The sequence below is a fragment of the Pongo pygmaeus genome, chromosome 11, assembly GCF_028885625.2.
Source record: "Pongo pygmaeus isolate AG05252 chromosome 11, NHGRI_mPonPyg2-v2.0_pri, whole genome shotgun sequence".
Lineage (NCBI taxonomy): Eukaryota > Metazoa > Chordata > Mammalia > Primates > Hominidae > Pongo > Pongo pygmaeus.
The window spans coordinates 59377742-59399070 of NC_072384.2; the positions used below are offsets into that span (position 1 = coordinate 59377742).

At 39.0% G+C, this 21329-nt stretch overlaps 1 protein-coding gene across 3 annotated transcripts in view; it reads right to left on the reverse strand.

Moving 5' to 3' along the window:
- The window catches only part of LY75 (lymphocyte antigen 75), a 105721-nt gene that overhangs the window by 77456 nt on the left and 6936 nt on the right, over window positions 1-21329 (reverse strand). For 2 of the 3 annotated variants that reach the window (XM_054477945.2, XM_054477943.2), the window contains exons 3-8: window positions 17344-17514; window positions 13634-13798; window positions 9832-9942; window positions 8560-8700; window positions 5730-5936; window positions 4685-4842 (exon numbers count right to left, since the gene is read on the reverse strand). In XM_054477945.2, the coding sequence (XP_054333920.1) occupies window positions 4685-4842; window positions 5730-5936; window positions 8560-8700; window positions 9832-9942; window positions 13634-13798; window positions 17344-17514 (953 nt within the window). The remainder of the gene's footprint in view (window positions 1-4684; window positions 4843-5729; window positions 5937-8559; window positions 8701-9831; window positions 9943-13633; window positions 13799-17343; window positions 17515-21329) is intronic. The other variant, XM_054477944.2, reaches the window with a different exon arrangement.

The window sequence follows — 21329 nt, forward strand, 5'->3', positions numbered from 1 at the left end:
ACCTTTCTCTCTGGCTGCCCTTAACATTTTTTCCTTCATTTCAACTTTGGTGAATCTGACAATTATGTGTCTTGGAGTTGCTCTTCTCGAGGAGTATCTTTGTGGTGTTCTCTGTATTTCCTGAATCTGAACGTTGGCCTGCCTTGCTAGACTGGGGAAGTTCTCCTGGATAATATCCTGCAGAGTGTTTTCCAACTTGGTTCCATTCTCCCTGTCACTTTCAGGTACACCAATCAGACGCAGATTTGGTCTTTTTACATAGTCCCATATTTCTTGGAGGCTTTGTTCGTTTCTTTTTATTCTTTTTTCTCTAACTTCCCTTCTCACTTCATTTCATTCATTTCATCTTCCATCACTGATACCCTTTCTTCCAGTTGATTGCATCGGCTCCTGAGGCTTCTGTATTCTTCATGTAGTTCTCGAGCCTTGGCTTTCAGCTCCATCAGCTCCTTTAAGCACTTCTCTGTATTGGTTATTCTAGTTATACATTCGTCTAAATTTTTTTCAAAGTTTTCAACTTCTTTGCCTTTGGTTTGAATTTCCTCCAGTAGCTCGGAGTAGTTTGATTGTCTGAAGCCTTCTTCTCTCAACTCGTCAAAGTCATTCTCCGTCCAGCTTTGTTCCTTTGTTGGTGAGGAACTGTGTTCCTTCGGAGTAAGAGAGGCGCTCTGCTTTTTAGAGTTTCCAGTTTTTCTGCTCTGTTTTTTCCCCATCTTTGTGGTTTTATCTACTTTTGGTCTTTGATGATGGTGATGTACAGAAGGGTTTTTGGTGTGGATGTCCTTTCTGTTTGTTAGTTTTCCTTCTAACAGACAGGACCCTCAGCTGCAGGTCTGTTGGAGTTTGCTAGAGGTCCACTCCAGACCCTGTTTGCCTGGGTATCAGCAGCGGTGTCTGCAGAACCATGGATTTTCGTGATCCGTGAATGCTGCTGTCTGATTGTTCCTCTGGTAGTTTTGTCTCAGAGGAGTAGCCGGCCGTGTGAGGTGTCTGCCCCTACTGGGTGGCGCCTCCCAGTTAGGCTACTCGGGGGTCGGGGTCAGGGATCCACTTGAGGAGGCAGTCTGCCTGTTCTCAGAACTCTAGCTGCGTGCTGGGAGAACCACTGCTCTCAAAAATAGTAAGAGCTATCTATGACAAACCCACAGCCAATATCATACTGAATGGGCCAAAACTGGAAGCATTCCCTTTGAAAACTGGCACAAGACAGGGATGCCCTCTCTCACCACTCCTATTCAACATAGTGTTGGAAGTTCTGGCCAGGGCAACTAGGCAGGAGAAGGAAATCAAGGGTATTCAATTAGGAAAAGAGGAAGTCAAATTGTCCCTGTTTGCAGATGACACGATTGTATATCTAGAAAACCCCATTGTCTCAGCCCAAAATCTCCTTAAGCTGATAAGCAACTTCAGCAAAGTCTCAGGATACAAAATCAGTATCCTGATTTTGTATCCTGAGCGTTCTTATACACCAAAATCACAAGCGTTCTTATACACCAAAAACAGACAGACAGAGAGCCAAATCATGAGTGAACTCCCATTCACAATTGCTTCAAAGAGAATAAAATACTTAGGAATCCAACTTACAAGGGACGTGAAGGACCTCTCAAGGAGAACTACAAACCACTGCTCAATGAAATAAAAGAGGATACAAACAAATGGAAGAACATTCCATGCTCATGGGTAGGAAGAATCAATATCGTGAAAATGGCCATACTGCCCAAGGTAATTTATAGATTCAATGCCATCCCCATCAAGCTACCAATGACTTTCTTCACAGAATTGGAAAAAACTACTTTAAAGTTCATAAGGAACCAAAAAAGAGCCTGAATCGCCAAGTCAATCCTAAGCCAAAAGAACAAAGCTGGAGGCATCACGCTACCTGACTTCAAACTATACTACAAGGCTACAGTAACCAAAACAGCATGGTACTGGTACCAAAACAGAGATATAGATCAATGGAACAGAATAGAGCCCTCAGAATAATGCCACGTATCTACAACTATCTGATCTTTGACAAACCTGAGTAAAACAAGCAATGGGGAAAGGATTTCCTATTTAATAAATGGTGCTGGGAAAACTGGCTAGCCATATGTAGAAAGCTGAAACTGGATCCCTTCCTTACACCTTATACAAAAATTAATTCAAGGTGGATTAAAGACTTAAATGTTAGACCTAAAACCATAAAAACCCTAGAAGAAAACCTAGGCATTACCATTCAGGACATAGGCATGGGCAAGGACTTCATGTCTAAGACACCAAAAGCAATGGCAACAAAAGCCAAAATTGACAAATGGGATCTAATTAAACTAAAGAGCTTCTGCACAGCAAAAGAAACTATCATCAGAGTGAACAGGCAACACACAAAATGGGAGAAAATTTTCACAACCTACTCATCTGACAAAGGGCTAATATCCAGAATCTACAATGAACTCCAACAAATTTACAAGAAAAAAACAAACAACCCCATCAAAAAGTGGGCAAAGGATATGAACAGACACTTCTCGAAAGAAGACATTTATACAACCAAAAGACACATGAAAAAATGCTCATCATCACTGGCCATCAGAGAAATGCAAATCAAAACCACAATGAGATACCATCTCACACCAGTTAGAATGGCGATCATTAAAAAGTCAGGAAACAACAGGTGCTGGAGAGGATGTGGAGAAACAGGAACACTTTTACACTGTTGGTGGGACTGTAAACTAGTTCAACCATTGTGGAAGACAGTGTGGCGATTCCTCAGGGATCTAGAACTAGAAATACCATTTGACCCAGCCATCCCATTACTGGGTATATACCCAAAGGACTATAAATCATGCTGCTATAAAGACACATGCACACATATGTTTACTGTGGCACTATTCACAATAGCAAAGACTTGGAACCATCCCAAATGTCCAACAATGATAGACTGGATTAAGAAAATGTGGCATATATACACCATGGAATACTATGCAGCCATAAAAAATAATGAGTTCATGTCCTTTGTAGGGACATGGATGAAATTGGAAATCATCATTCTCCATAAACTATCACAAGGACAAAAAACCAAACACAGCATGTGCTCACTCATAGATGGGAATTGAACAATGAGAACACATGGACACAGGAAGGGGAACATCACACTCTGGGGACTGTTGTGGGGTGGGGGTAGCGGGGAGGGATAGCATTAGGAGATATACCTAATGCTAAATGACGAGTTAATGGGTGCAGCACACCAGCATGGCACATGTATACATATGTAACTAACCTGCACATTGTGCACATGTACCCTAAAACTTAAAGTATAATAATAATAAAAAAAAAAAAACTTTTAGGTACATCATCAACCTCCCTTTCTCGGTTTCCTCACGTGTAAAATGATGATGGTGGCTAAAATAGCTATTCTCCACGAATTCTAGGTCAAAAGTTTCTTTCAACTCTACTTCAATCTGGACTTCAAAATTCTCTCTTTCAAATATGCTACTTAACATTAATTTGCTTAATTGACTAAGTCACTTTGCTTTGTTTGAATTAAATTTCACTGATTTAATTTTGATTGAATTAAAATTGACTGATAAGGGTCAGTTTTGAACATTGGAATGCTGTCTAGGTATGCCATCAATTCACTCTTGCCCATGGGAACCCTTTTCCATTTCTGATGTTCTTCTAAAGACATGTTGGATATCCTTTTAAATAGAGCATCAAATGTGACACCTTTCTAAACTTCTTTTAAATACACATTTATTGCTTCCACTTAAGTCTCTTTAGATGTCTCAGTGACACAGGCACTTTCATAACCAATTAGGGGTCCACAGGAAAGTGATACAAACAAAACACAGAGGTACATATATCTTTTCTGCTCAAGACACAGCCTATTTTGGATTACTAAGTAAAAGATGTTCAAAAAATGTTTAAGCATTCTATAGGAGTAAGGTGGTTTCTGAAAAATGTTAGGTCTAGTTCTTAAATAAAATCATTTTTTTACTTCTCAAAGTAGTATTGATATAAAACAATCTGAACATGAATTTGGAAGATGGGATTTTTCAGGTTAAATTGTGGCTATCTGCCGAATGTTACACTGATGGCAGAAAGGTGGGTGCAGGCCCCGGTCCTGAGAGAAAGCAGGTTGCTAGAATCAGTCGGCACAAGAACGTGAGTTCTAAAGGGATTCTCTGTATCTGTTTGAGACCAGAAAAGATGCTCTCAGATAGGATGTAGGTTGCTTATTTAGTAATTGCTTTTATTTACCTTTTTAAAGTAGCTACCAGAAAGACAATCTAGACTTTAGATTATTTTTTGCCAACCTTTGGCACCAGGGACCAGTTTTGTGGAAGACAATTTTTTCCACAGAGGGTGGGGAAGAGGATAGTTTTGGGATGAAACTGTTCCACAAGGAAGTGCAACCTAAATCCCTTGCATGTGCAGTTCATCATAGGGTTCACCCTCCTATGAGAATCTAATGCTGCTGCCGATCTGACAGAAGGCAGAGTTCAGGCAGTAGTGCTTGCTTACCCGCCGCTCACCTCCTGCTGTGCGGCCCAATTCTTAACAGGTAATGGTCCGTGGCCCTGTACCCTGATCCAGAGGGCTCTTACCTTTTCTTTTCCAGCTTATACACAAACTTCCCAACCAAAGAAGTCTTAATATTGTCATTAGGTAAAACAGTAAGAATATAAAGAAACCACAGGAGGTTTCCTACCTCTCCTAAGTAGGAAACACAGTTGGGCGTCTTATTGTAGGGAACATTTGGCTCATTCTCATCCCAATATGTTAGAGTAACTTCAGTACCATCTGACCACTGAAATAAAGTTGGTATGTTTATGTTCTTAAGGCCTATCCACACTTCTTCTTTGATATCTAAAAGAAAAATGTTTTATTTGTTTGGTTTTGCTCAATTACATACTGTAATATGTACATTGTTATATGAATTTTTACATTCTGATATGGAGTTTTAAGAGTCTTTGTAGTATTCTTCATTCGGTTATTAATATGTTGATAAGACAGGCAGGTTGGGTAATGAAGGCTTTTCAAGTCACTTATGCAAGTAAAGTACACAGGTAGAACATCTGCAGGCTGGGTGTTTGTGATATCTGGTGTAGATAAACTTTGCTTTGTGGGGTGAATGAAATTCTATAAATACAATCATACATATCCCAATTTGAATAGAAATACTGTCCACTGCTGCCCTGGTATGACTCTGCTGCCTTCACAAGTGAAACAAGGAGCACCAGGCTGGCACTGAGTAGGTACCTAGTCTTAGCTATTATAGCTACGAGTTCTATTCTAGGAAGAGATCATAATACTGTCTGTCTAGTATATTTTCCTTTACCAGTCTTTAGCTTTCAAATAATTACAAAAGTGAAGTAATTATCACTTAAGTTTTTTGAGCAACTTAAATAGAATTTAGCTCATGAGAAGAGGGAAATCATGCAATCAATGGCAGTACTGTCAAATTGGTTGCCACTAGGCACATGCGGCCACTTAAATTAATTAAAATGAAATAAAAGTAATAATTCAGTCCCTCAGTTGCCCTGGCTACATGCCAACTGCTCAGAAGCTTCATGTTGCTAGTGACCAGCATACTAGACCAATTGTAGAACAGTTCCATCACCAGAGACAATCCTATCTGACAGGGCTGACCTGTGAGATCAAACTGTAAGCTTTTCATTCCCACCAAGAGTCTAAAACCAGGGATACTTTAAAATGGCTTAAGCCTCTCAAATAGCATATTTTTAAAAACTTACCCTCATTATGGAGTTTTGTGACAACCACCTCCACATCTGCTAGAGAATGAATGCTGATTAGGTCACTATTGAAGGCTTTGCATTTCGCATGTGCCTTATCCCAGGAATTACTTTCATTTACCAGCAGATAGCAAAATCCATTATTTGGCAGCCAGCCTGCATCACAGCGGGTATCTGAGTATGTCCAGACATCTGGGGGAAAAGCAGCTATTTATATTCCAGTAAAAATACATCTATTTTGAATCAATAACATTGCAAATTCTTTTTTCTTGAATAATGAGGGTCCTGGAAAACGGGAACGTGATGTCAGATGCTACAGTGACATGAATTCACGTGGTGCCTACCACATAAATGAGGTATATACGGCATCACAGGAATTCCCACTGGAATTCAGAAAATGATGTGACTTTAACATGCTTCAATGTGCTATATGGCTGAGCACAGACTATTAAAGGGTTTGGACACAATCAAGGGAGAGATTGCCCTTAGTCCAAGTAGACAGTAGAAAGATGTGCCTTAAGTCAGTTTCTCACAAATCTTTTCCTGGACATGGAATTTGTTAGGTTTCCCTCCAGTCTCTGTGCTTGAGAAGATTATAAGAGGGCAAGCCTCCTTTTCTTGTATGGCCAGCTTAGCAAGGGGATGTAGATTAATGCTCACTGTTGAACAAAGGACAGGCAGAGATTTAAGGGACAGAATAAGACATTTATACACTTCGCATCCAAGAGATGAGAGGGCAAAGGTTACCCCTGGACTTCTTTCCTCCCCTCTGCTAGACAGATGGTCCTCATGGAATTAGTGATTCTGTTTTGATCATGATAAAGCTCACAATCGGAGGTCTAATCTTTCCAGATTAGAAAAAAAGAATGAAGTATGAAACCCTACAGAATACTTCTACCCGTTAACAAAACCAGAAAGTGAGTTGGTTACTCAGACTTCACTGATTTAGAACCATTTGGAATATTTGTTGTAAGAAAACACAGCATCTTAAAAATGTGGGCAGTTTGTTATTTTACTGAAGGGTAAAGTGATTCAGATTCAGCTAGCCTCTTACACTTGCAAGATAACTCAATTAACTTTAATATTCTGAAATAGCATGTATTATTGTTATATTTTATAATTGTGATAAAGGAACAGAGGAAAAATATCACCCGTAATGGAACTTAATGCAATCATTTTCATATTCTAGTCTTTGTCTCAATGAATACATATTTTTACAAGATTACAATGATAAGTAGGCATATCATTTGGTTTTGTCCTTTGTATTTTCCTGCTGGCACAGTTATTTTAGTAAATGCATATTATTCAATCATGTGGAAACATCGTGATTTATTTAATAATTGCTACTGCAAGATATTTACTTAATCTATTATCAATTGCTCTAGTTTATTTTCATTTGTGCTGGCTTTTCTATTATGCCTTTTGTTGTATGGACTAAATTTGGTTTGAATCAACTTGGAAGACAAATGTTCATTTCCCCTATTATCTTAAAATATCCCCTCACATTCTTTATTTTATATCTAGTTTTTCCTTAAAAATTGCTCTTTGCCCCTTTTTAGATGACAAGACATTTGGATGCTTTATTCCCTTCACTCACAGTTCCTTAAAGCAGGACATTTAAAAATCATCCTTTCCCCTTGACATGGTTTGGCTGTGTCCTCACCCAATCTCACCTTAAATTCCCATGTGTTATGGGAGGGACCTGGTGAAAGGTAATTGAATCATGGGGGCAGGTCTCTCCCGCGCTGTTCCCGTGATAGTGAATAAGTCTCACGAGATCTGGCGGTTTTATAAGGGGGAGTTTTCCTGCACAACCTCTCTTTCTTTGCCTGCCACCATTCATGTAAGATGTGACTTGCTCCTCCTTGCCTTCCGCCATGATTGTGAGACCTCCCCAGCCACGTGAGACTATAAGTCCATTAAACCTCTTTTTCTTCCCAGTCCTGGGTATGTCTTTATCAGTAGCATGAAAACGGATGAATACATCCCTCTAGCTTTGAGTATTAGTTTCTCTCATTTGATGAGGATGTAATTAAATACCAGGTATACATCAGGCCCTGTGCTTGACAGTCAATAAACTCCTCCATTCTTTTTCAAAAACTCCTCACACCCTTCCACTCCTCAAAAACTTCAGCTGTTCTTGTGTCTCTTTCATCCCCAAACTCCCTGGAAAAACCCCCTCATTGTACACATTTTGTTCCTCTGCACCTCTCCTTTTTTACTTGATTTTTCAATGCAAAGACTTGCCTGACAGAGAAGGATAGAAGAGGGCCGGGTGCTGTGGGGCACAGGGTAGAGAAGCCTGGGCTTACTCCTGTGTCCATAGGTTTTGCCTCATTACGGAGGCATGCACTGCAGTGGTTCTCAGACTTGAATATGCATCAGAACCACCTGGAAAGCTTCTTAAAATACAGATTGTTGGACTCCATCCTGTAGTTTCTGATGCAGCAAATCCAGGGTGGGTCCTGAGAGCTTGCATTTCTAACAGGAAGAGGTGATGCTGATGCTGTTGGTCTGGGGACCACCCCTGGAGAACCACTGCTCTGGAGAAAAAAGAGCCACAAACGAACAGAAGTATATTTCCTATCTCGAATATCTCTGCCTTCTTCTGGGCGCATACATATTTTTATTTAATATTCTTCATTACCTCAACTAAAGCTTTATTCATATATGGTTGATAATATCTAACCACAGGGTTAAAAATCAAGTACTTTTCTGCACTGTCAGTATCAGGAGAAGGAAAGGTGGAAATGGATGTCGGAAAAGATTTACTTGTTTTCACAAAACTATGATTTTAAGACCTATTTGTATGAGTATGTGAGAAAGATACCTGTTAACTCCACTGTATTATTTAATGGTTTCCTGCAGACATAGGGCAGTTGAGCTTCACAGGAAAAGCTCTGCCACAGACCAGACTCAGCATCCATTCTTGCACAGCTGGAGCCACCTATAGTAGGTGCACTGGGCCTGTCTTAAAAGGGAACATTTTTCAAAGCATTAGAATGAGAAAGTTAGGGCCAGGATGGTGTCAGAAAGAATAATTTGTATTCCTAATTTTATGCTTTTATGGGAACTCATATTATAGTTAAAACTTAACTAAATTGAAATGTATAAGCCTCAATGAATAATTATGTGCTTAAATATGTCTTTCTTCTAAAATATAGAATCTAAGGGGAAAACATTATGATATGTTGTAGTTAATTTTAAAAACAAAAACCAAACTTTTTCCTCAAATGACTTCCAGGTCATATTCTGTGGTTAGTAGCTCTTAATCTGCTACTCCATAAAACAAAAATATTAATTTATCATTGTCATGCCATTAAGGCCTTGAGTTAAAGATTAAATTATCTTTAAATATTCTATTTACTGAAATAATAAAAGTATTACTTCATTTGCTGGTAAGGAAATTTAGCAAACTAAATTAACTAAAGTGACTAATTGGAATTTTATTGCTCTTAACTCAGTTTTCCTATTATGTGTGCAGGCAGTTTTATACTGAAATTAGTGTTAACTTTAGGTTCTACATTTGTCATAAGCCTAAGATTTTATTTTATTTTTCAAAGTTGTCTAATCCTTCCTTTGGGAAGAAAGCCTTTTGGCTAAGTGGCATTTTGCTTGTTTTATTCCCTAAAAGACTTTCTTTGAGGTATTTATTTGTATTATAAAATACAACCATTATATTGTCAGTACTTGGGTGCTGTAGTGGGGAGAGACCCCAAGAGTTTGAAAACGAGCGGATAGTTCCATATTAGAGTTAAGCTGTGGATGAAACACAGCATGGGTGAGTTATAGACATGCCAAGTCCTTTAGGGACACAGAATGGCTCCTGGGCCATGTGGTGGAGCTCATTTTGCTCTTACATAAAAATGTAGGGTTGTTCTAAAGGTCTAGAGGTTCAAATGCTCAGTTGTCCATGGTGTGATTCAGCTTGGCAATAACAGTACCACAATTAAGAATGGTTTAGGAAGAAAAAATTCTTCTGAGAGGCAACCATAATAAGAGTTGCCAAGATGTGAAACTTTTCTAAGCTATTGGTGAGCGAGAAGCTTTTGCTTTTTTGAAGATTTGTTCTGTGCAGAGGGGGTAGGGAAGGAGCAGTTACCTGGATCCCAGTTGAGAAAGTTTAATGGTTTGTGGTCTGACCATTCCCAGCCTCTAGCAGAGTACAGCTGATTTAAACCAATCCAGAAAATCTTAGCAATGCCTTCTTTTTCTGTAAGAATTAAAAAATTTTTAAAAAGTGACAAAGTTGCCTAAGTTATTAACTAAATTAGACTTATTCTACTAATAACAAACAAATCTGCAGACCTTGATTGTAAGGCAGCAATCCCCGTAGAAGGCTGTCTATGCATCAAAGGTAGGCAATGCTAATAGACAAAAATCTTCAGACTATTGAGAAACCCAAACGGTGATAAGTTAATTTAGTTCTGCTCTCCTATTAGCTTGTCAAATTCCCTTTCATCTAAGGTAAGAACAGAAGCTTCTTAGAGTAGCTGTCTCACTACCTATTTTTAATCCTCTTTTATTAATATAGAAGACTTATTAAAAGCAGTTTCCATTGTACTTCTAGATTCGGAAGATCTGACTGTATTCTAGACTGACAATTTAAATTCATTAGGCACACATATCATTTGCCAGGTTCTAGGGACATAAAAACTGAAATGACAAAGTCCTTGCCCTCATCAGAATTTCAATCTAGTAGAAGGAGACAGACATGGATCCCTCAAATTATCAAGTTTTTCTGGGACTGGGTCAGAAATATGTATAGGAGCTGTTTCATAGACAATGGAGTATATATATATATATAAAAAATATATAATATAAAATATATATATATGGCTTATGGCTCTAGGGCCCAAAGGGTCCTGTTTAGACTAGAGATACAGAATGAGAGACACACACACACACACACACACACACACACACACACGTGGTACAGTGGAGATAGATCATTCAAATTTATTATTTGATGACCAGATGCTATCAGCAATTAAGAAAGATAGAAGGCGGGTGGATCACCTGAAGTCAAGAGTTTGAGACCAGCCTGGCCAACATGGTGAAACCCCGTCTCTACTAAAAATACAAAAATTAGCCAGGTGTGGTGACGTGTGCCTGTAGTCCCAGCTACTCGGGAGGCTGAGGCAGGAGAATTGCTTGAACCCAGGAGACAGAGGTTGCGGTGAGCCGAGATTGTGCCACTGCACTCCATCCTAGGTGGCAGAGCAGGACTCTGTCTCAACAACAACAACAACAACAACAAAAAAAAAAAGAAAGAAAGATAGAAAGCAGAGTTTTAGAGGTTAAAATACAGTTTTTTTGGGTCTTGGGAAACCAATAGTCATAATTAGGCGTATTGATATGCCTAAGAAGCTTTCATACTGGAAGAGGAACTTGAAACATTAGAAACAGATATACTTCTAAAATTAATGATATGTATTAAATACTGGGCATGTCTGGCCAGGAGTAGGGTACAATAAGGTCCTTTACCATATTACATTACTTTCATGAGTTATTAAAGAAAACTGATGCATAAAGAATCATGCAACATTTGATTGTCACACTTTGGCACTTTTCTCCTTCACTGAAGTCATCGGTTTCCAAATGTCAATATTCTAGGGAACTTGAATTTATTGGCACTTTTAATTCGCAACAATATTTTTTCTAAGGCTTCAGTGAGGTCTGGAATAGAACTCCAATGCCAAACACTAGCCCATTTGGCTTATTTGGCAGATTTTCATTCTAAAGATCTGAATATTCAAGTGCCAAACAACACAGGAAAAGGGTAAAGCTATGAGTAAGAAAGGAGGTCTGAATAAAGCTGTAAACAAAACGAACTACAAAAGACCTGTGGCCTTTTAATGACAAAAAGAGATAAGGATATCTAAGAGGGGTACGTAGTATAACAAAAAAGTAAGCTGGGCACGATCCTGTGCTCCTGTAGTGCTAGCTACTTGGAAGACTGAGGTGGGAAGATCGCTTGAGCCCAGGAGTTTGAGGCTATAGTGTGCTCTGATCACACCTGTGAATATCCACTGCACTCCAGCCTGGGCAACATATGGAGACCCTCTTTCAAATAAATAAATAGAGTTCTGCAATTCTATATGTTGATATTCAAATCCCAATCTGATACTTCTTAGCTGTATGCTGTTAGGTATATTATTTCTAAGGATCAATTTCCTTATCTAGTGATAAAACATTTGTTTGATGAGGTTGTAGTAATGATTAACGGATTTATCTGGAGAAAGTAGGGCTTGCTTACAGTAAGCATTTATCAAATATTTCCAGTTATTATAAAATAGTGTGATAGAATGTATCTGAATTACTTAGACAATACATGTTTGTTTAATATATAGCAATAAAGCTTACAGCTTTGTGCAAAAGTGAAAAACAACCCATGAGACCCATTTCTGCCTGCAAAGAACTTACAGTCTTTTAAAAGGTGAAACCAACCATTTATATGTGTGATACAATTTGTTTTCAAGTCAAACTGACTTCAAATTTAGGCTCTGCTAAATACTTGTGGGTGACTTTAGACAAGTTATGTTTCCTCTCTGAGCCTCGCATTCTTCGTCTGCAAAATGAGGATGACAATAACGTCCACCTCATAAGGTAGTTAGATGGGATGAAATGAGATAATGTATAAAAAGTATTTAGTCGTCTGTCTGGAACATCATCATTATCATATATTACAATTATTTGTCTTTCATTCAAAGAATAACTCATCAGGCACTCAGTAACTTAGGTTCCTTGATTTTTAAATATAATATTAAAATTTCTGTTTATACAGTTTCTTTTGAAAGATATACAAGACTATGGAAGGAGTTACAGAATTTTACTGAGTACATAAAAGAAGTCCTAAATAAATAGAAAAGCATATCATTTTCATGGTTGAGAAGACAATATTGAAACTGCTATACCTTTTATTTATTTATTTTTTAAGACAAGGTCTCCCTCTATCACTCAGGCTGGAGTGCAGTGATGCCATCATAGCTCTCTGCAGCTTCAATCTCCTAGGCTCAAGCAATCCTTCTACCTCAGTCTCCAGAGCAGCTGGGACTACAGGCACATGCCAACAGCCAATTAAAATTTTTTATTTTTTTGAAGAGACATGGTCTCACTTTGCTGCCCAGGCTGGTTTCAAACCCCTGGCTTCAAGTAATCCTCCTGCCTTTACCTTTCAAAGTGCTGGCATTGCAGGTGTGAGCCACTGCACCTGGCCAATTCCTTTTTAATGAATCTATGATTCAATACAATTCCAATCAAAGTTCCAGTAGGGTTTATTACTGAAATTAACAAGGTGATCCTTAAATTCTTATGATAGGATAAATGGTCTTTTAAAGTTTTTATTTATTCTTATCTATTAAGTTTTCATAATTAAAAATTAAAAAATTACCACTACCATCCCCCAAACAAAACAAAACAAAGTCCTATCCATTCTGCATCCATGTTATTAAATCCACTTTAAGATTTAGTAAAACACTCCTTGCCCCTGAGGACTGTACCCTTTCACTCAATGTAAGGACGTTTACTGAGGCCATCTAGTGTAACTTAACCATCTTCCTTCCCTTCCTTTAATTCTCTATTTTTCAATGTTCAAAGAGTTTAATTGTTCACTTTTTGAAAATCCTTTCATTTAGGATTAGGGTAGCAGTTTAATCTTGCTACCCAACCTTGTTTTCTGAACATCAATCTCTCTTTAGTTTCCATCACAAGATATATTTCTCAATGGTGAAATACGATTATATTCAGTGCTTTTTTGCTTATGGGTTTCAGTGTAGAAGTTTAAATCCCAAGAGAGGTCAGAAAAGATACATACAAAGAAACACATCTGGATATGAAAACAGAAGAAGAAGTACCTTTACAATTTTAGCCAATTTGCTCTATCACATGCAAATAAAATCTACCTTTAAGGTAAGTTAATTCAGCAGCACTGTTGATGCTCAGTAAATCAGCTCCTTGATTCTGACATGAAACATAAGCTTCTTTCCAAGAAAGAGCCGTCTGAGTATTAAATTGGTAGCAACTTCCAAACTGCTCGTTCTTTTCCCAATTATCTTCACAACCGTTTTCTGTTGATAAAGACACGTTAGTGATCATAAAGTAAGGACATGATGTTTTCTATTACTTAGAATGCTTACAAATACTGCAAGTCAATTTGCATACTCTTAGGATATGCCCAAATGGAGACTGCCGTCACTCATTTAGACCATATTTTGATCACAATAAAATTGGAATCATAACACACCAAGTGACTCAGGCTGGTTGAAGCTTCCACTCTTTCTTATTTTCCACTCTCCTTTTATCCCTATCAATTACAATGCTGTGTTTTCGCCCATGTCCCTGACTGCCCTCTGCCTGAGATATGAGTCTCAGTGTGCACATGTTGTGAACACTGAGCTAATGGAAAACAAGCTCATTTGAACATAGTGACAGACTACAGAGGGTTTGCCACAGCCTGCATAGAAACCACTGTATGTGTATGCGTGTGCACAGACATGCTGCTTAAATGGCCAAGATACTGAGCCCAAGTGACTACCTTATTTGGGAAAGTATGTCCAAATTTCTCCTTAATACTTTAATAAAGAATTGAACATATGATATGTAATTCACATTACATATGCATTATCTATGTATATGTGTGTATATATGTGCATATAAACATATATACATATGTGTTTGTAGAGTATACATAGTTTCAGACAAAGAAACTGCAAGCTGTTTCCTGAATGAGATATAAAAGTTTTGAGACAACTGGTTCAAAATATATTCGGAGCCTCCTGTGTACTCCCCACAAGAGGGGAAGTCCAATGCAGGCTGTGTCAAGTGCATCCCAGGCTCCAACTGGGGGACTTTCCATAAGGCCTCCTATAGCCAGTTACATATCAGATGTTATACTCATGATCCTATAAGCTGGAAGGGCCTTTAGAGATCATCTTGTCTAATGTCCTTCTTTCACAGACAGGAACAAAGACCTAGAGGTGACTGTGACAGAGCTATAATGAGGGCACTGGTCTTGTTGATCCTCTGAATGGCACATCCTGCTGCTTCAGCCATTTTTCTATGGCATAAATAGCAAGAGAGATTCTGACATTTGGTAAAAACAAAATAGGGTGGATTTGAAAGCACATGGTCTAAAGGTTCATTATTACCACTGAGGCCCTACACTTGTAAATCCAGAAGCTTCCAGGAGTGGGATGGCAGTGTGTTTGCTATACAACATGACCTCCATGATTTAGCAGCCCTCAGGTTTGAGAAACTTACAATCTTGCTTCTTCCATAAAAAGTAACTCTAGGAAGCATATGCATGCATTAACATGACTGTATGTGTCCCACCCCCAAAGCCCCAGCACATACAAAACACCCACAGGAGGCTAAAGGCACCAAGACACATCCCTGTCAAGGCAGCAAGGTACAGTGGGGGTAAATATGTACAGTGGGGAAGGAGGATAAAGAATCCTTCACCAGTTTCCACAAAAATGTGGTCTGACCCTGACAGGTCATTTCATTGATCTGGGCCTGCTGCCTCTCACCTGAGAAACAGGGGTTTACATTGGATTACCTCTAAGCAACCTTTCACATCTAAATTTCTGATCCAAATGATAAGGAGAGTTAAATGAAGTTGATACCTGGCTGACCAAACTCTGCTTATTATCAATTACAGCTGAAGAAAATACTGGCTTTTTCTATTTTAGTAGGTAGGCTACAGGTGTTGAGAAGCCTGGGCCTCTAATTAGACATGTAATCCTCAAAGTGTGGTCCCCAGACCAGCATTATCAGCACTACCTGGAAACTTGCCAAATTTGGGGGTGCCACCAAAAATCTACTGAATCAGAATCTCTGGGCCCTAGATATCTGTGTTCTAACAAACTCTCCATGTGATTCTGTTGCACCCTGAAATCTTAAGTCTTAACCCAGTATAATCTCTTCAAGTTGCTTAGAACTCTGCATTCTGAAGCTCAGATTCCCGAAGGAGGGATCAGCATTACTAATACCACCCGGCTAGCTACTCAATGAGTCTGGCTAGTGTAGCTGTTTGGGACAAGGACTTCATAGCCAGACTTCCTGGGTTTGAATTCTAGTTCTGATATTTATTAGCTGTGTGATCTTAGGCAAGTTACATATCACCCTTGTGCCTCACTGTGATCATCTGTAAAATGGGGATAAAGTATGGTACCTTTCAGGGTTGCTCTGAGGATTGAATGAGTTAATATATATTGAGAGCCTGAAACAGTATCTGACACCTGGCAGAGCCCTGTTAAGTATTAACTATTATTACTTAGGTCTGGAGCTCTTTCCTTTCTCTTTGCTACAGATTCTTTCAACTTGTGGTCCATTAAGTAATATTTTGTGAGTACCTATCACATGTCAGGTACCATGATCCCCTGTAACTCTCACCTAATTGGTGAGAAACTGTCTCAGTTATGTGCCAGATAATGATGTAATTGCTACTTTGGTCTCTCTCTGTCTTTCTAAAGAACAGCAAATTCTTTAGCAAATCCTGAACAGTTTGCTTCTGGTAAAAAGTAACGAGAAAAAGCACTCTGACAAACACACAGGAATGGTGGAAGGAACAGTGTCACCAATTCTGAGCCAGGAAGACCTATCTCTTCTCTTCCCCGCTCTTTGCTTCAGGCCATAAACATACTTAAGACTTCGCCATTCTAAAAGTGTTTTTCAACTGATCTCTTTCTTAAACTACCCTTTGCTTTTTTAAATAAAAATCATAGGAGGCCACTGTTTTGGACTAAGCTCCTGATCTAGGACTCAAAAATCAAAATGGAGTCACCCATGCCAAAGTTCCACATCACCAAACTGAAACAGAGTTGTCATCTGGTCTTTTGAGAAAGCAGGAGAGAGAGACAACTGCCTAATTTCCCCAACAGGCCAGTTTCAATCTTTAATTGGCCTGATAATGAAGTTCCCTCTGTTTCCATGCTTAACCTGAAGTCACCTGATGTTAACCAATCAATTATTTCTCTATTGCTCTTACAAGGAAAGTTACTTTGAAAATGACCAATCAACTCTTTGGTTTTCGTTTTTGCTTTCTTCAGCCCTTTTTCTGTCTACAAAGCCAGTCCCCTCTGTTCAACGAACTGGAACACTTACGGTAGTCTATGAAATGAGGTGTTGCCTGATTCTAGAATTGCAATAAAGCCAAATGAGATTGTAACTACATAAATTTGTTGCAATTTTGTCCTTTGCCAACTGTCTCTTCTGCTCCGTGAAACTTACGAGGCTTACTTCCTTCTGTTCATGCTTCATTCCACTACAACCCAGCTTCTACCCCCTCTAGTCTTCTGAAACTACTAAAGATCAGCAGCAATTTCCTAATTGTGCATGCTTTTTCCACACTTCCTCTCCCTGGGGTGTCTGTGCTATGGAACACTCCCTCCTCCTCCTGCATGACACCATCCGCCTTGGTTCACTTCCGGGCCTGTTTCTGAAGGCAAATTCATGGCTACACATTACCTCTCTCTTCTCCTCCAAACATACACTTCTTATCCGGGATAATATTTTTGCAGTCACTTTTGAGTCACTTTGAACTCTTCCTTCTCCCTATTGCCTCGTATAAATGTACTACCTTTCCACATAAAATTTACCAGCCCATACATACCAGGCTTTAAGCAGATACCCCACTTTCGGTCATATTCATAATTTAAGGTGGTGGCACACCATGGCCCACTATGATCTTCATCAAGGATGCAATCATGATGCCAGGTCCCACCAATTAAGAATGGAAATTCACAAGGTCTCCCATAGGAGTTCCCATCTCTGGTATAGATCTCTGGGTTGGAGAGGAAGTTGAGGAAAAGAGAGTTAAAAACTGGGTAGTCAGCTTCAGTTGGCTAATCTCTAAAACTGTTTTTAAAAGAAACATTGTTGTTTAGAATACAATATCCGAGTGTAGGAATTCAGAGCATGGGTGCTGTCAGGTCTGGACATGAATGCTGGCTCCCTACTAACCCACTATTTGCCTGTGGGCTAGCTGTCCAACCTCTAGTAGCCTCTGTTTCTGCTTTTGCAAATTGGGGATAGCATTCAGTGATCAACCATGTGAAGCTTCACTTACTGTGGTGTGATGAGGAGCTGAAAGAGCATGGCTTGATCAGGTGAGGGTCTACTAACTCTGCTGTGGGCCGCACAGCACTTCACCAGAAAGGGTGCCCTGGCTGAGGTTACATTTACCTCTATTTTCTTTTCTTTAGAAAGTGTTGGAGCCAGAAAAATACCTTGGAACCACTGAGGGTGGGTGTGGACTTTGGAACCACCTGCGGCATTAGAAAGATGGACAAATAGTCCCATTGTTCAGAGACTGGAGGTGGAATTGAGACTGTGGTTTTTGAGGAAGTAAAAGGAAGAGCTGCTGAATTTCTGAGTAGATTCTTGGGAAGGTACAGGGCGTGGTAATTTGGGGTATGAAAGAAGCAGCGGCTTCAATGGGGCCAGTCATGTGACCGGCTGGGGGCCAGTGAGGTAGTAGACATAGCTTTTATTTTAATCATTTTCCCTGGTACATGGGGAGGAACTGAAAAGTGATTCCAATCTCAAATATGCCTGGAAATGCTGGAAAGAGTGTTTGATACTTATATCATACTAATTCTCTTGGAAAGGTGTTTTTATCGAACAGCTATCCCTGTATCTCTTTCTGTCACAATTTGCCAAAACCTCGGTCCTCAATTTGCTAAAAACCTTGGTCATTAACAGATCAAATGATGGCCATTAGGTAAATCATAGTAATCAGATCTTAACACCGTTTACCAGGCAATTAGGGTTCCTCAAAATGTCTCACAGATTTGCTTAAAAGTGTGCTTAAGACAGTATTTGATTCTACTTTCTTTTCCTCAAGTGTCCGTCTAACTAAAGTGTGAGGCCATTTAACAGCTTAGAATGTATTAAGCAGAACTATAGCAAAAGTAATAATAATCTGGATGCTTTTCTTGGCAAACAGTCTTTTAAAGATCACTGGTTTTGTTTTGCTATGTCATATAAACAGTTTTCGAAAGCTTCTGTTAAAGAGTATGTTGACCTTATATTTTATAAGGATTCTGCTTATTACCTATGTTTCAGTTTAACCACATCAAAAATCCCCCAATAGCTCATGACCAATTTCTCTTCCCATATTACAAACCTAAGAGGACAGTCCCTGAACACAAAGACTGTTCCTTGTAGAACCATCAGTTTTCTTTTCTAAAACCTTTGATTTTTGGAATACAAAGTGTCTTGGTATACATTTCTGTCATTTGTTCTTTATCATAAACCTGTGAGATCATAGGGGAAGTATTATACTTGTCTGGGAAATCCCCATTTTTGCAGAGTAGTCAAGTGAGACATTCAGGCACTCAGCTGCAAGTGACAGGGATGAGAATGGGCTCTCTCTGATTAGAGTCTTGACCTATAAGGACAACTTGTGACATCAGTGGGTGCCTTCTCAAGTTTCAAGTTAAATTTCATAGTTCAAAGCTGGGCTTCAATTAATAAGCTCTCTAAGTCACAATATATGCTTTGAAGAATAAGCATACAACCACCACACCAGAAGCAGCTAAATTACGCTAACTATTCACTAAGCATTTTGTTCCCACGCATTCTTTGCTGATGCTGGCCTCTTACACACCATGGGCTTCCTTAGCAAGACAGACTTTCCTGGGAAGAATCTTCTCTGAATGTGCAGATTTATGGTGATAGCATCCTTAAAACAACAGCTTTATTATGCAATAGTTACCAATTTGTGAGATGAGGTGATTATGCAGAAAACTAGCAAATTAATGTCATCAGTAACATGAGACAAAATAGTTTCAATGGATAAAGAGGTTGTTGGCAGGCTTCTAAGAGTTGCCCAGAATTCTGATAGTTCTGCAGCCACCCTGCCACAAAAAGTCCATTTCCTCTGCATGATTCACCAGACATTCAAAATTTGAAAAGTGCTGGTGAGATCAAGGTATCTTAATGATATTAATGTACACCTGGGTGCTAGTCAAAAGCAGTTCACTGATAAAATTTATACAACTTCAGTTCTCTCTGAGATGAACACGACTCACACAGGATAGGAGTTGGGGTGAGAGGCAACCCAAGGCACAGTGATAAATTAATGTTCTTGTATCACAAGTGAAAACTTTGTTTATACTGCTAAAGCCAAGGGGGAAAGAAAGAAGCTATGTTTGGGGAATGGAATACTGGTTTTGAGCCCTAGCTTTGCTGTAACAAGCTAGGTAACCTTGGATTTCACTTTGTTGGGACTCAGGTATCTTGTAAGTTTTGTTTATATACTGCTAGATAAGGTGGGGACAACAATCAGTATCAAGAGTCTGAGAGAGGAGTTCTAGAGAAAGTCCCTAACTTAAGACAGCAGTCCCTAACCTAAGAACGAGAAGGGATATACATAAATTGAAAAGGGTAGAATTGCCAGGACTTCATATTTGATTATATTGGAGTGGTGGAAGAGGCAAGCCTGAAACCTCTAGGGTAACTTGCTGATTTCTGACATGTAGAACTTAGATGGTACCAGTCGCCCAGACAGAAACAGAGAAGAGGTGGCAGGTTTGGCCCTGGCTTCTGTGCAAATTAAAACTTGAGGTATGCCTTGACTAGTCACAACTATATATGCTTAAAAAAAAAAGCTTTAGTGTTTCAAATATTATATTTGAAAAGCTCAAGAAACACTTCATGCCTTTGGGCTATGCTGGTGACATTGCTTAGCTCTCTCTGGGTGGTCCCCTGGGTGGGTCCTTAACTTTTTTGTGCTACTGATCTCTTTGGCAGCTGGGTGAAATCCACAGTCCCTGTCTCAGAAGAACATTAGAAATGCATAAATAAAACACATAGGATAAAAAGGAAAACCAGTTATATTGAAATGAACACACTCTGGGGACTGAGGGAGTTTAAGATTACAACTATGCCCCTCAAAAGAATTAGATCAGGAGACTAAAAGAACCTTGCCAAGAAAATTATCCTTTCTGATCCCTGGACAAATACAATGAAACAAGTTAAATCCAATTAAAAGGCATTTTGTTTGGCTCTGTGTTTCCTCTTAGTTGGCAAGTTGGAGAAGGGCTTTTGTGGCACAGAATTTTAATTTGCCATTAAGTCGTATCCAGAAAGCAACTGCTTTACTTTTAGGAGGAAACTGGCTCTCAGAAACAGACTGTCAACTATTCAAAGGTCAGGGATTGATGAAAAGGAAAACCCCATCTCTAATTCTCTAATATTTCTCCATAACAGAACTTGACATTCTCAGAATAATTCCTGCATCCTCACTAGGAAGTAGAAAGACTAGAAAGAAAAACTCGTGCAGATGGATAATGGAAAGCATGGGAGCGAAGCTGCTATCCTGACTTTGAGGCCAAATTTAGCTTAAATGATCTTTAAGAGAAGAAGAAAGCCACTGTAAAGCTAGGGAAATTTGTAAAGAAAGGCAAGGGTAAATAATAGGACTTAGAGGACATCATTATATGCATATCGACATTTGGTGTAATTTAGAGCAACATAATGAAAAATATTTGCTTGGGAGATAGCTAATTACATTTAGTGGTTAAAAAAATAAATCTACTCATTCTTTAACTTGGAAATTAGTTGCAATCCAGTCCCTAGACTCAGAGCTAAGTC